The 16,024-nt window shown below is 33.1% G+C and overlaps 1 protein-coding gene across 1 annotated transcript in view; it reads right to left on the bottom strand.

The window, feature by feature from the left end:
* The window catches only part of TRHDE (thyrotropin releasing hormone degrading enzyme), a 361,209-nt gene that overhangs the window by 88,728 nt on the left and 256,457 nt on the right, over positions 1-16,024 (bottom strand). Inside the window, exons 8-10 of the mRNA XM_079142404.1 lie at positions 7,286-7,351; positions 6,521-6,708; positions 1,292-1,380 (exon numbers count right to left, since the gene is read on the bottom strand). Coding sequence (XP_078998530.1) covers positions 1,292-1,380; positions 6,521-6,708; positions 7,286-7,351 — 343 coding nt within the window. The remainder of the gene's footprint in view (positions 1-1,291; positions 1,381-6,520; positions 6,709-7,285; positions 7,352-16,024) is intronic.

The raw sequence follows: 16,024 nt of genomic DNA, 5'->3' as shown, positions 1-16,024 counted from the left end.
GATAGGTGTCACTCATCCAGTCAGCAGCCACTAGACAAATCATCATGAAGGAGAGGAGGCAATGCTTGGAGAAACACCTTGAAGGACAGATGTGCTATCTGTCACTGATCTCTTGCAAGCTTTCCTCAGTAAATCCTATGTACCACATGTCATTTGTGAGCAATTTATTTGGCCTTTCTGCAACCTATTTTCCTAGCACAGCTGGGCTGTGGATCTGACAACATACAACATGTATAAGTGAAAATACATATTTTCATAATACATGATTATGTGTTAAAAAAACATTAAAAATTTGAATAATATTTAAGTAAAAAATATACCTGTAATTCTAAGTGTTTATACTTTTGGCAAACAAATTAGATTTTGCTTTAAAACTTGTTTCCTGCATGTATTTTAAGCACTTGAATCCCCCTTCTAATAGAAAGACAGAAGGGAAAAAACAGCTGTTTATTTATACCTCACCTTATTTGAAAAAAAAAATTTTGTGGCTGTTGAAAATGATGTAAGGTAGCATCAATTAACAGCATGTGAGAAAGGAATATGAAAAAATATGAAGACACTTGAAAATCTAAATCTAAATGAAATGTTACATAAAAGATGATAATTGATTTTCTCTAACTCAATGGAAAATAAAAATTAAAGGGACTTGGTTCACGTTTCAGCTTGAAGGATACAGATTGGATTCAAGAAATAGGTTTCTGACAGTGAATTGAAATAGGTCACTATCTTATTTGAAGATATTTAGAAAGAATAGAATCTCATCTCCCTCTGCTTCTTGAGGTTTGACCCAACCTAGGAGATGGTTAGATGCCATGTCAAAGCTCCTCCCTAGTGGCCCTATAATTATGTAATTCCATGGAGAATATTGCCTTTTTCATCCTTTAAAGAGATAGTCTGGTAAGTAAAAGATAGCAGGAAAATGGGATTAAATATTAGGCCAACATTTCAGTATGTGAAATAATGTTCTACTGGGAGTTATGATTATATTTTAATTATACTTGGGATTACAAAATTACACAGCTTAAAACAGATAATATTAATTCTATAGATATTTATTTTTTAAATTTCTCTTTACCATGAAACAAATATATAATTACACAGGAAGCTTGAAATTAGACTATTTAGAAACTATTCTATACTGCACCTAATTTTGTAGAAGTTACTAACATTCCTTTACTTTCTCACCATAATTTGGTTTTATTCACATTTTATAACAGCTAAAACTAGAGGTTAAGTTGCTAAACAATTATCTGAAACCAAATAGTTCCTCAGGGGAGAATATATATTTTACCTGATTTGTTAGACACCCAAATAATTGCTTCTGAAGACACATGGCTTCTATTTCCTACCACAATAGTTAATGGAATCTGCCACAGGTAACTGCAAAATAAGAGAGAAGCTTTAAGAATAAAAATAGCTACATTCAAACAAAAACAACATTTTCTATGTACCTTCTATATGATTTTTATTGCTCTCTTCAGTAAAAACAAATAAATAAATATGTAAATCCTAGTTATAAAGGAAAATGTAAGTCATGAAGATGAGTTTATTATTTCAATGCCACTAAGAAAGGCTTAAATTTGAACAAAGTTTGAGTTTCAGTGCAAAAGAAATGCCAACAAAATACTTTATCTTGCAGAAAAATATATAGATTTACATTTTAAAAATAAAAAGTAACTATAATCCAAAAATCTGAATCACCCTATGCATTTATAAAAGTCTAAAAATAATCCATTTCTACTTTTTTCTGTATTACATTAATATATATGTCAGTGGCTTATACATTTACACTTTAACATTTCCTTAGTTATTGTCTAACAATTCTAGGGACACTACTAACATATTTTTAAAGAGAGAATAATATGGCACATCTAATGCTACTGAGTAAAGAATAAAGGGAGAACAAAACTAATCGGATTTCCCTAAAATCCAGATCAATACCAACAACACTGTAGGACACACTTAATGCTCTGTTTCCCAAAATGAAATTTCCAAATTGATGTGTCAAAGTATCCATCAATATGCAGGGTCACTCATGAGTCTCAGCTATTAAAAAGAAACTTTTTTTATTTTACATTTACCTTTTTATTTGATGTCTAGGCTTGTACATGAGGTAGTATCAATTTAATCTTAAGGAGCAGCCAGAGATATGCTGGATGATTTTACAATAAATCCAACGACTTGACTTAGCTTTCTTCCTTGAAACACAGCCTGATTATTTTGATCTCTCCATTGTACCATTAGATACAGGGATAACCAACAATTACAGTAGGGGAAAAATAATTTTTATTTTAGAAATTAAGTAAAGATATTGTGTGAGTTTAATATCTATGAGAATAAATGGAGAATGGAATACTTTTCAGGGATCAGGCTTAGGGTAATATACTGAATCAGGAGCATGTCTTTTTGATGGTGGGAGAAAAGGGTGTCTCCACTGAATCCATCATGTGGAATTTGATTATTTTATCAGTTCACGGTTTCATTCATGATAAAAAGAATTCTGTGATACAAAAGATTCTGAATGGAAGATTGGAAGAAATTCATAATTGTATATCAACTGCTATATCCATTACTGAAAGTTAAGAAAAGCACGTTTGTAAGATTCTAAATTAGAAAACTATATATTATATTTAATTACAGAAATATTTTTGAGTGCCAGCTAGGCACAGACACTATGCTATACTATAATGAACTCACCATGATTGGTCAGGAAATAAATACCTTATGGTAGTCATTCTTGATAGTTAAAAACTTAATCAGCAACTACCCATGTAAGCTCTTCAATAATTACTTCCACACTTCCAACAAAGGACTAAAAATAGCTCACATATTTAATTATAGATTTACTGGAAGAAAGATACAAAAAATTGATATATTTCTTAAATAGCTGTTCTCTAAAAATAATGAATCTCTTTTCGTTAATTTTAATAATTACAAAACAATGCCTCCACTTTGAGTCTAATTCTCAAGTTAAATTACAGGGTCATTTATAAAATCTAGGAAAGAAGAGTCATTTTATAAATTGCTCAACAGCAATTTGAATCTGACTAAATATGATTGAATTGACTTAGGTTAAACTAAAATAAGAGAGGCCAAATTAACTTATACATAAGACAAAAATGCACTTGATGAACTTCACATTTTAGTAGTATCTTCCACATTGAGTTGGGTCAAGCAAATGTGAAGTCAAATAAGTATTAGCTAAAGAGCAAGGAAAATATAAATTTAGGATAATTAAAAATCATTAAGGGGAAGGGTGTCTTTTTGTAGCACGATCATAATGTTTATTAAACACTGTGTGCCCCTAATACATGTATTTGAACTGTATTCTAAATAGCTAGAGATTATGATAAAAATTGAGATGTTTCAATATGAATTTTCAAAAGCAACTCTAAGGTACATGAAAAAGACATTCATATAAATACTTGCATGGTGCTTACAGTCAATATCATATGCATAGGGAAAATGACTTAAATAAGCAGACTCTATTGCACAGCTGTTGTGATATAAAAAAGTTACCTATTATAAGATTTTAGAACACAAACACTGGGGTATTTGTAAAATTCTTAAAATAGACTTCTATGTTTTCTCTAAGGAAGTTTTGTACCCTACACAAAATCTATACACCAAAGGCAAATTGTTACAAGTTACCACACGGATCTGAAATTTTGCATTCTTTCTGAAATTTTGTATTCGTTTCAGAATTGCTGATCTTGTTGATATCCTGCTATTTTTCATAACTTTTTAAGCAACACATATTTGGTCATTTTATAAATTTCATTTTAAAAGCAAAAAAAGCATGATAATCATGTTGGATTTTTGTTTATTTGTTTTGTTAAAACACTAGGAGACACTCAATGCTATTGGGTGAAGGGCCTGTATGGTATGTTCTAAAGAAATCTGTGTTCAGTGGGTTAGCTTTAAAAGAGACTAGAAGAAAGATTTTTGTGAGACTGGATTGTTTCCACCACTTGAGTTTAATATGAATTTTAATTATTTCATTTAACCATTAAAAAACTTTAAAAATGCATTTCAGAAGACCCTGAAGCCATTTATTTTCTTTAATAGTTCCTGGGATCACTTGTCTTTTATTATTAGTTTACAGTTTTACAATAAAGCAACATTTATTTTAAAGATTACATTAAAGTAGAAAAGAATGGACGTATATTTTAGCTGGAGTCAGGAACCTTTTAAAAAACAGTATCAACATTAATGAAGGATTCGTGTAATCTTGTGAAAAACTAGAGATTGTTACTATCAGGTCAGTAAGACCAGGGAAGTATGACCGTGTAGGTAAATAGAATTCTCTTCAACACAGAACGCTTAGAAGCTCCTCTGTGTATGAGGAAACATTTAGTGCACTAACTTTATAAAGAAAAAGGCCACATCAATCACCATTTCCCAAATACCAAAGTTCTAGCACATTTTTATACTGTTAGATATTCATTAACTTTATGCAATTATTAGTTACTTAAAGATCTTTTGCTGCTGGAGCCTTGGCTCAGTGGCAGAGTGCTTGCCCAGCATGTATGAGGCCCTGGGTTTGATTCTCATTACCACATATAAAATAAAATAAAGTCCATTGGCAACTAAAACAATTTTAAAAAAAGATCTTTCCTTTTTCTGCTGCAATGCAATTGTCACATATGAAATATATAATTACTGAACACATTAAAATGTTCTATGCATGTCATAGTTATGTTCCAATATCCCCTAGAAAAATGAAAACAAAGAATTGACTCTCCTAGCTCAGAAAACATCCACAATTTACGGAATTTCTGGCATAGATAGGCAGTAGGTTTTATTGTATCAACTGTTTGCTCCATGTATAAAAATCTAGGAGGGCTATGTACAAAAGCCAGACAGAATTAGTATTGAATCTTTGACCAGAATGTCACAGTGAATTAAAAGATCAATAATATAAAATTGGAATACTACATTTTCAACTGCAAGCTCTATTATTTCATAATAGATAGAAAGTCATTTTTGAGACTAATGGGATGCCCTGTATTATCGTTCTTTTAATATTTTCTCTGCCAAGTTCTCAGGGTTCAAAATCATCCATATGATTTTACAATAGTAAATGTGAAGCTCTAGATGTTACAAACATATACAGCCTGTGAAAAATTTTTCCCAGACTCACAGCTGGTATACCTGATGTCTGGTACAGGTTCACAAAGTATTTTTGTTCAAAATTTTTTCTGTCATCTGTGTGTCTTTTATATTTCTCTGCATCAGTATGCTGTGTCAGACTTAGCCTCCTTGAAGGCCTGGTCCGAGTATCTCCAGCTTTGCCTCGGTCAAGTCGTTTTTATGTACTTCCTGGTGAGACCAGGGTTGATGCTGAAGCATGTTTAGCCTGGGGCCAGCCGGTGAGTGATTAGAAGCAGCACTTGGCAGCTGTGGGGAATCGGGGCTGGGGAGAGCAGCCTTGATAGGCAGACCTAGACAGCAGCCACAGCGCAGCAGAGTCATGTGGTATTACAGGAAAACAGACAGGGGAGGCAGAGGGCGGTGCCTTGAAGACCAGTGTGTATATTGAGAAGGTTTAAGATGCTTTCCTAAATCATATTCCATATGTAGTCACCAGAAAATATTAATGAATTTCTCAATCACTTCTCTGAATATCCAGAGTTGGAGGTAGCCAACTTGGGAATGATTTTCATTCCTCTTAGAGATAACAAAGTAAACTCTGCTCCCTGTCCCTGGATACTGGTGGTTGATGAAGTCAGACTCCTAATTTTCCAAGGTAATGGGAGACAGCATATGGTTAACCTAATCCAGGGCAACTTAGAAAAAAATGAAACTGGCTAATATGGTTCTAATTCATTCTTTGGCTTAGTCTTTAAAATGAGACACACACACACACACAAATGAGGTAAAAAAAAAATCCTACATGCTTAATTATCAGTAATTAAGTTAGAGTTTCAAAAGAAAGGTTAAGTCACAACAAATCAAGATTCTACGTATGTTATCAGTTTAGTGGTTTCAAACACTAAAAGTGAAGGAAAGAGAACTTATTTTTGATATGAAGTGGCATTCATATTTAGGTCATTTTAAGAATTGTATTTTAAGTTCCTTTGAGTCAGGCATTATTTAGATTTTCATTTGCTTTAATTGATTTTTCTGGATTGTTAGTTTCTTTTTTTCATTTGTCTTATAAATCTCATGGTTTTCTCAATTCTAAGAAATTCACTGCAGTGCACCTTAACTTTCTTATATTTAATTCAAGAATATTCATGAAGAAAAGTGAAAAATCACATCAATTTTTTACATCATTATTATAATTGAAAATTCCATTTTCTAAAATAAATAATGTTGTCATATTGAGAGTTAAAATATCTATAATATGGAAGTAAAAGAATCAAAATGAAATAACATGTGTAAAGAAAGAAATTAAAATTGTATTTCACTTACAATATTTCAGAATTGTATTATCAATGCTTTTTAAATTATGAAAAGTTCAATGTGAAATGTAAAAATAAAAGCATTTATTCATGTAAAAAGAAGAGTGCTCTACCTGTTATTTTGAAGTTCAAGTGATTTAGTTTTAGCACTGATGTCATAAATAAAATGTTGTTGGGTAATTATTATTCTATTTTCTGCCGTTGTATTTCCCAAGATGGTGATAACAGGATAACCCATCTGGAGTGTCCACTGATCCATTACTTCTTGTATATTTACATATTTTCCATTCCTTTTTAAAGCCTTTACAACCAAAATTGCATAAATTAGTTTTATAAACATGAATTATAAATATAATTAACATTAAGCCATTTTAATTATTACCTTCAAAATTTTCTAAATATGAAAACATTTAAATTCAGTGACATTAATACAACACACTAGTAAAATTAACCTTTCTATAAATTATGCTTCCTATATATATGTATATGCATGAAAGTTTTATTAACATTAAGTTTACACATAATAGAAAATAAAATATACTTTAATATTAAAACAAGTATTTGTAGCATCATTTACAATTTCTCAAATGTCTATAATCACATAGAAAAAAATATTTTTCAAACTTCAGTATGTCTTTAACATGAATCTCTGATATCATATGAAAATCACACTTTAGAAATAGTGTCATATCTTTATCACTATTTGTAGTTTAAATAATTTTGAACCCCTTTATATCAAAAATAGGAAGCAATATGAGGAAAAGGGAAATAAAGAAGTAAAGACAAAGCGTCAGCGTCAATAAAAGTTAATAATGTCTTTTACACTCAATTCAAGTGTTCAAGTAGACATTTTGATATTTGAGCTTCCTATACTTTACCTCTGATAATGTATTCCAGAGATCATTTCTGGCTGCATTGCCATACTTATGAATGGTTAAATAATCCTATAAGAATATAAAATTGTAATTACAATTCAAAGGTTAAGCAATTACCAGTAAACACATTTCTTTCTCAATTCAATTAACCATTTCCATGTTTTAGAATAGCATTAATACAAAGAAAAAAGTCATGCAAAAAGATGAAGAATCTATTTTGAAATATACCAAAGAGATTTCAGTATAGCATATTTCCTAATTAAGTCATCCAACAATATTAATCTCTTAAAAATGATTTTCGTACCCGTAATCACTTCTTATGGATTTCCAGGATCAAAGATTTTTTAATTGAGCTGGTCGACCTCAGCCAATTTTGGAGAAACTGCCTCTGCAGTGAAATAAATATATAGGACAAACTTTCCCATCAAGCTTTGCATTGAATTGTTGAAAAAGAAGTATTTTAATGGGGATAAAATCCCTGGCTGATATATGCTGATGTGAAGAGTGATTACTTTGCCAAAATGGTGTATTCTCTACAATTCTCCAGTCTCTCTGGAAAAGAGAGGCAGTCTATTACAAAAATGATAAATATTTATTTTCATGAGTTTGAAACACATATTAATATTTAATAAGAAAGTTGTCCTTAAGTTTATTTAATATTTTTAGGCTTAGGACTTTCCATTCCTCATTTTCTACCATTAGTGGTTAAAATGACACACTATCTGATTCATGCCTGCCTTCCTTCAAAGAAGTGTGGTTTATTTAATTATCGATGTATTAGCTATGGCTACTTGGCATTTTTTTTTTCTGATTTTTTTTTCCTGATTTCAAAGTGGAAAAATGAAAATAGTGTTTTATATTGTACAACAGAAGTCTTCCTCCTCCATTTGAAATTCTATTTTCTCTACAACATGTAGGTAGTAGACAAAAATTCTAATTTACATCAAAGTTCTGAAACTTGAAAAAAAGTGCTGACTCCTTTCAGTACTCTATAGAGTGAAGTACTTTGGGGATAATTAAAGTTAGAGAAGCAAATTTTCTGAAATACAAATTGGAGCACCTGTGACAGATTCTGCTTTTGTTGCCAATTCACAACACAGCAAATGGCAACTCCCACTTAATCGGAAGCCTAGAGATGCAATGTCCAACCCCAACATAGCAACCACAAACCCATCATCGTCTTCATGTGTTGCGAATAACTACTAAAAAAACACAGCCCTTTATAACCAATCTGAATCCCAATTTGGCTGTGAACATGCCATATGAAGCTGTTTCCACATAAACCCAGGAACCAGAACTTAAATAGATTGTTTCGGATTTAACTTTGAAAATTCTTTGTAATTTTTAGCACTTGAATTAATTTGGGAGCAATGAAACTAAAGAAATAGAAATTAATATTTTATGTTAGTGATGCCCTAACAAAAAGTATTCAAATTAAAATTAAAAAAAAAATTAACAGTTGATTCTAAGTATGAACAGTGGAGGGAAACGGAGGAATATTATTGGGTTTGTTATACAATATCCAATTCAATGATTTGAGTTGACCTTGTCCCAACGCAGACCATCAGCTTGAGTACTTGGTTTCCTCCCCAGTTCAGAACAAGGTTTACATTTCCACTTCAAGTAGCTGAAATGTCAACAATCCAGGCTTAAGAAGCAACTCTTACCTTGTTGCAGCAGTACTCAGAAAAGATAGCATGTCTTTTTGGACTCCCAGAGGACTTAATGTTCAGATGTTATTAAAATTTTATATATGTCAACTTTTTAAAAAAACAGGATTTCCTTAATTATGCTTGATTTTCTCTTATACAAATATATTCATATTTTGAATTAAGGAAATTTTGTTTTATCTTTGGAAAAATATACCAAGAAACTTAAAGAATAGTGAGTATATTTTTAATACTCATCATTCATTTGTTCATTCAAAAACTGTATGGAGTACTTAGCCAAGTACAAGGCAAATTCTAGGTACTGAGGAAATCATGGTAAGATTTATTAAGAATAACTGCAGGGGCTGGGTTTGTGGCCCAGTAGCAGAGTGCTCACCTAGCACTTGTGAGGCACTCTGAGTTTGATCCTCAGTACCACATAAAAATAAATAAATAAAATAAAGGTATTGTGTCCATCTAAAAAAATATTTTAAAAAAGAATGACTGCAAATATTGAGATGTGATTTGTGAGGGAAGGTTTCTTTGATTGAAGCTATAGAAATCTTTGTACAATTACCACTTGGTAAGATAAGTTCAAACATTTGTACATAATGAATAAGAAGATTTTAAGTTTCTTTCACCTCCATTAGTCAATGTATATAGAAGGGCATGTGAATCTGAAATAGAAATCTGTTTTATATTTACATTTGTGTATTAAAGTTAATAGGCAGTAGAATTGTCATATGTTATGAAAAGAATATTTTAAGATTAACTTAGGAATAATTTGGGGTTCTTAGGTGTTTCAGAAATAGCAGAGTTGTTGAAAGGGTTAAGACAAAGATGACCAGTAGAATTTTCTTAAGGGATGTAAGGAACAACACAGACTGATTAAAAATTTTAAAAAGCATGTTAAGCAAGAGTATATTTCACATTTCAGTATATCTACCTATGAAAATAGGTATTTAAACATTGATTTAAAGTGCAGGAATAGGAGTTGGGGTTATAGATCATTGGTAGAGCATTTGCCTAGCTCGTGTGAGGCACTGGGTTCAATTCACATAAAATAAATAAATAAATAAACAAACAAACAAATAAATAAATAAAGGTATTATGTCCAACTAAAAATATTTTTTTAGATAAAATAAAATAAAATAAAATGCAGGAATAGAAATATAACTGTCTTGATTCAAATCCAAAGGCCAACACTCACTAGCTATATACAATCTTTGATCCAGCTATATGACTTTAGCAAGTTTAGCAAGTTGCTTAAGTTCTCTGTACCTGTTTTCACATCTATGAGATGGAGATAATAAAAGTATGATTGCATAAAGTTTGTCTGAGAATTAAATAATTATATATATGTAAACATGCACATATACACACCTATACATACATATACTGTGCTAGAAAATTGAAGAGTGCCTAGTATATCACAAGCACTCTGTAACCATTAGCAATTATAATCTTTTTATTCATCTCTGGCTATAGGCTAGAAAACCGAGTGGCAGAAGAAAAAGTGTAATTAATAATAATAAAGAACACAGCACAAACAATAGTATTTGCTTCCTTTTTAGTATCATGTGAGATTCTTTGTATTTTATCTCATTCGATCTAAGTCAACATTATGAGGTAGATATTATCATCATGATTTAATAAATCAGAGCACTAAATCTCAGAGACTAGCCCACACCCAACACCAAACCCATGCATGCAACTGCCTACCCAAATCCAATATCCAAGAACACTGCACACATGACTAAGAGTCACATTTGAAACTGAACTCATCCCCTGCAAAATCAGCTTCTTTTGTGAGTTTTTCCCCATCAAAGCCCTTTCCATCCACCTCAACCAAAGAAGTATCTTGATTCCTCCCTCTCCTTCTACCACATTCAGGTTATGATCTATGATCTAAATATTTCTCCAAGATTTCTCCTCCCCTTTGCCTCCTTGGCAGACACTCCCCTGCTTCTTACTGGGTTAACTACAAGTGCAAAAGTTTCTGCTCCAGACCTTTCAAGTCTAATCTCTACCATAAAGTTAGAATAATTTTGGTAAAATGCATACTGCTATGCTCAGAATATAAACACAAACACCTGAGTGTGACTTAAGAATGCCAACCACAGTCTGGTCCCTCTGTACCAATCCAATCCTATCCCTTAACTTATGGTTTCCCACCTCAACTTGGCCACTTTCAGCTTTCTGAAGATGCTCGATGTGTATGTTCTGTCTTCTGTGGTTCTCTGTACAGCAATTATCTATACATACATTTCTTCTTTCCCTACCTAAAGTCAATTCAAAGTCCATATCTTAATTTTGAAGCATTTCCTCTTTGAATCCTTCCCTGCCCATTCCAATTCTTTTCCTAATTCTAAGTTGAATATCTCTCTTAGAGTCTCACATGTTGTACTAGATAAGAGCATTTATCACACTGTATTATAATTACCTGTTTATTAGTCTGACTATTCACTTCGACTACAAACTTAGAGAGAGTAAGGAAACTTTCATCCCTGTTAACCATTATTTAGCCAGAACTCTGGTGCCCAAAATAGTACACAGTAGATTCTCAATATATGTAGATGACTTCTCTTTATGAAATATGCCTATCTGTTAATAATTGACAACTAGTAGATGAAGGTTTCCTATATACATCACACTCTCCCAAATTTCCATATTTAGGTACTAATATCAGATATAATTCATTATTTCCATGTATATTTGTCAGATATGTAACTTGAATTGGCATATGAAATTGAATTTGAGGTCATCAAAAACTTGTCAACCATTGAGACCGTTTTTGTTTTACTTCTTTTGCTAACAAGTGGCATGGTTCACAATGCTTCATGTATAAAAGCCAATGGGACTAATAATACAAAGGGAAAAGTAAAGTACTATCATCTTTTAAGATTTACATCGAAATAAGTATAGATACTTGCTCTCTTTTTAATGAGTTCTCCAACATGCTAGGACTCATGTAAACACTTAGATGACTTATTCCTTGGGACATAGAGAGAAGGTTCCATAAAACGGTATAGACTGGTTTATATGTTTTTAGCTGCAAGTAGCAAAAGCATCCAGAGAATGACACTTAACTAGCAAAATTGACTGGGTATGGTGTGCATGCCTGTAATCCCAACAAGTTGGGAGGCTGAAAGAGGAGGATTGCAAGTTCAAGAACAGCCTCAGCAACTTAGCAAGACCCTGTCTCAAAATAAAAAGTAAAAAAAGACTTGGGGATGTGGCTCAGTGGATAAGCACCCTTGGGTTCAATGCCCGATAGCAAAATAAATGAATAAATAAATAAGCAAGATTTATTCTTTCCTGTTATAGTTAGCACAGAGATGCAATCACTCTTCTCTGAAATTATTTTCAGTCCAACCTTATGTATGTTTTAACTTCATCCTCAGATTTGTGACTGTGATGGCAGTAGAAATCCCAAGCATCACATTCAGACATGACTTGTACAGAAGAAAGAAAAACACATAATTTCTTTGTGAGAATCTCTTTCCAAATTATCAGAAAAACCTTCTTAAAACCTTCTGTGAACTCATCCCCTACAATATGCATTTGTCAAAATGTATCAAGTGCTTTAGCAAAAACCTGTTACTGCAGCATAAGAGAGTGTTGCTTTGGGCTTTACTCAAAGGAAGATGTAGTCCTCTGAAGCATATGACTCTTCCAAAGAGGATGAGAACTTGGAAGAAATCAGAATTCAGCTAATGAGAAAGGAGGGGAGACTAGCTTTTGGTAGGCCACCAGCAGTGTTTATCCAATAAGACTGGGGACAGGAGTCTGGGTCCCAGTGATGCTGGGAAGCAGGCTGCCCTCTACTCATGCCACTAGTCTAGAAAATGCTAGGTAAATTCAAGCATTGATTTTTCTGACTATGTGACATGAAGGCTGAAGCAAAGGTTTGAAATAGTGTTGCTTTCTATCAAGAATAATTATACCTCCAAAGATTTGTAGTGAGCATTTGTCATTTTTTGGATTTCCAGCATTTAAACACCATTTTTATATAGGGGCAATAACTCACTGTGGGATGTGGGAGGAAGGAAAAGGACTCTACTTCCCACTATTACAATGGAAAAAACAAAATACTAAATACTCCCTCTCCGCTTTTCCTGGCAGCAAGGCATGGGTGTGTGTCCTGGCCTCAGACAAGAGGATGTTCCTCCTAGGACTATGAATTCTAAAGAAGTCATGCAGAAACTCAGGAGGAGCTGAAAATTATTCCCAGTGACACAGTGATGGATGCACTAATGGCAGCAACTGATCCAGCCATTCCTGTGGCACACTGATCCTGACTAGCTTTCTTGATTCCAGTCTTGTACCATCTGTGGAGTAATCTTAATTCTCCAGTCTTCCCAGTGATTCTATGGATTACCTAGACCCTTCCAAAAAATTCCTTTCTGCTTAACTTAGGTAGAGTTTGCTTCTGTTGCTTGCAACCCCAAATCCTGACTGATATAAAACCAATGGGTGATATAAACAATCAAGACATTGGAAAATGATCTTGATGATCTATAGAAAGGAAAGTGGAAACTCTCTTGTGCCTTATACAAAATAAAGCCAAAGACACAAAAGTTCTATTTAGTAAATATACTAGGCTTTCATTGTGTTAGAAACAGTAGGTATGGGGGTTCTGAGACGTCGTTATGGTTTAGATGAGAGGTGTCCTCCCCAAAGCTCATGTCTGAGACAATGCAAAAAAGGTTAGAGGGGAAATGAGAGCTTTAACTAATCAGTGCTTTAATCCACTGATGGGGATTAATTGGGTGGCAACTATAGCCAGGTAAGGAGGTTGTGGCTAGAAGAGATAGGTCATTGGGGTGTGCCTTTGGGGTACATAATTGTCCCTAAGCATAGTTCTCTGATTCCTTGTCGCCAAGTTCTAAGCTGTATTCTTCCACTATACCCTTCTGCAATGATGTTCTGCTTCACCTTGGGCCAGAGCTATGGAGTGTGCTATCCATGAACTGAGACCTCCATGAGCTCCAAATAAGCTTTTCCTCCTCCCAAATTGTTCTTGTCAGTTTGGCAATGAAAAGCTGACTAAAACAGATGTATATTTAAATTTGAAAAAACAAAGAGAGATAAATAAGGCTAAAACTGAGATGGAATACAGAAAGTTCCACAGTTAGGGGTACACATATAATGACAAAACAATAATATTAAAACTATATAAAACTTTTGTTTTAGACTTCCAGAACAGGGAAGCTTTAAGTGGAGAAAATAAGCTCTAGACCTAAATATTTGTAAATATGTATATTACTGGAGTAAGGTGATCTTAAAGGGATCCATAAATAAGAAAAGTTGATTAAAAGTGCCAGGTTATAGCAACATCCTACATGAGTTATATAAAACACCCATTTGAAGTCTAGCCCATGCACTTCAGACCATGTTTTCACATAACCTGACTTAGGGAAACTGAAGCAAGGAGACTAAAATGGTCATGGATGACAAACTAAAACAAAGAAGGCTAGACTATACACCAAGATGTTTATTTCAATTATTTTGAAGACCAGCAAGAAATTAGGAGATCAAGTAGAAATGAGCAGCAAAATATGGAGAAAGCCTTCTGAGAGAATAAAAGGAATCTTCACACTTGAATTCTATTAGAGAATCGAAGAAGAGAAGATACAAATTATTATTTCAACCTTTCTTTGTGATTACAGTAAGTTTTCAAGGAGAAAATACAGTATAATAGCAAACTTTTTGTGGTACAGCATTTCAAGCCACCAGAGACAGAAAGAGACAGACAGAGACAGGGAAAAGGTGACCTTTTAGAAAGAAGCCTGTTTGAAGAAATCTAGGAACAATAGTTGAAAACTCAATTATCATTGTTTGTATACCATTTTAATTCTGATATTAAAAAGTATATTTACCCTAAATTTACCTTCAGAAATGGTTTGCTTAGATATAGGAGTATTCAGAAATATCTCTAGGAACAAAAAAGCATTTTACATGTTTTAAAAATCCATTATCCCATTTAATGAATGTAAATTTTGTAAAGATCAATATATTTTCATAAGAGGTTACTAAATACAGCAGAGAACCAGAAAAATTTAAGTCAAAACAACCTACCAACCTATAAAAGGGTTTTTTTTTTTTTTGCTTGTTTGTTTTAAATGATAGACAATGGCATGTTCTCACATCATTTTTGTTTCCAAATATATCTTATGTAGTAATTATAGATCAAACCACCAATGCCTCAATTTGTAGGCACATCACCAGAGTTACAATATTGCCACTGCTAGATTTGTACTCCATTGTAGAATAACCTGACAAGGTCCCACACCTGTCAGCGAAATAGTGTAGATGTAATAGTCTATAGGGGTGTTTTGGGGTACTAAAATATCCCCACCTCTCACTTTTCCTGCTAGCCTGAAATATTACTGAGACATAAAATGAATCTATTGGTAAAACTGAAGTTTGTGAATTGCTTTTTTCCAAATGCCCTGATAAAGGGCTTTGACCACTACAAGCTCATAAAATAGATAAATTCTATTCTGGCTGGTAAAATGCACTGCCTTGTGTAAATCAAGATGCCCACTGCTTACAGGTATGTACACAGAGTTCCCCTCTCCCACCTCTTTTCTTTCAGTGTCTTGGTCCTGGCGACCAGCAGAGAAGAAACTATAAAGTAGTTGAGAAAAACCAGTGTATATATTAAAAAGAACAAAGTAAGAATCCAGGCTAATCCTTACCAGTCATGTGATCCTGAGGAAAGTAGCAATTTTTTCTAAACCTTAATTTCTTCAACTGCAAATTGTAGATAATATAGTACTTTATACAAGAGTGCCTGGTAGATCCCATACAACACACAAAGCACTTAAAAATGCTTACCATACAAAGAACCAAGAAACTGATTATTTTCATAGCATGGTCAATGGGGGAAAAACAGGTCTAAAATCAACATATTTTTCTTCAATCTTCTCTCCAAGAGAAGCCAGAGTCTTCTACAGGCCAAAGAGAGAAATTATATAGCCTAAACTGAAAAAGGAATGTGCTTGGAACAAAATAGGAAAAGAGAGAAGAGGAGAGGAGAGGAAAGGAAGGGAAGGGAGGGAAGGGAAAACTTAAAAGACTTCTTTCC

Source organism: Sciurus vulgaris (assembly GCF_902686455.1).
Source record: "Sciurus vulgaris genome assembly, chromosome: 5".
Classification (NCBI taxonomy): Eukaryota; Metazoa; Chordata; class Mammalia; order Rodentia; family Sciuridae; genus Sciurus; species Sciurus vulgaris.
This window is presented reverse-complemented; position numbering and strand designations above follow the sequence as displayed.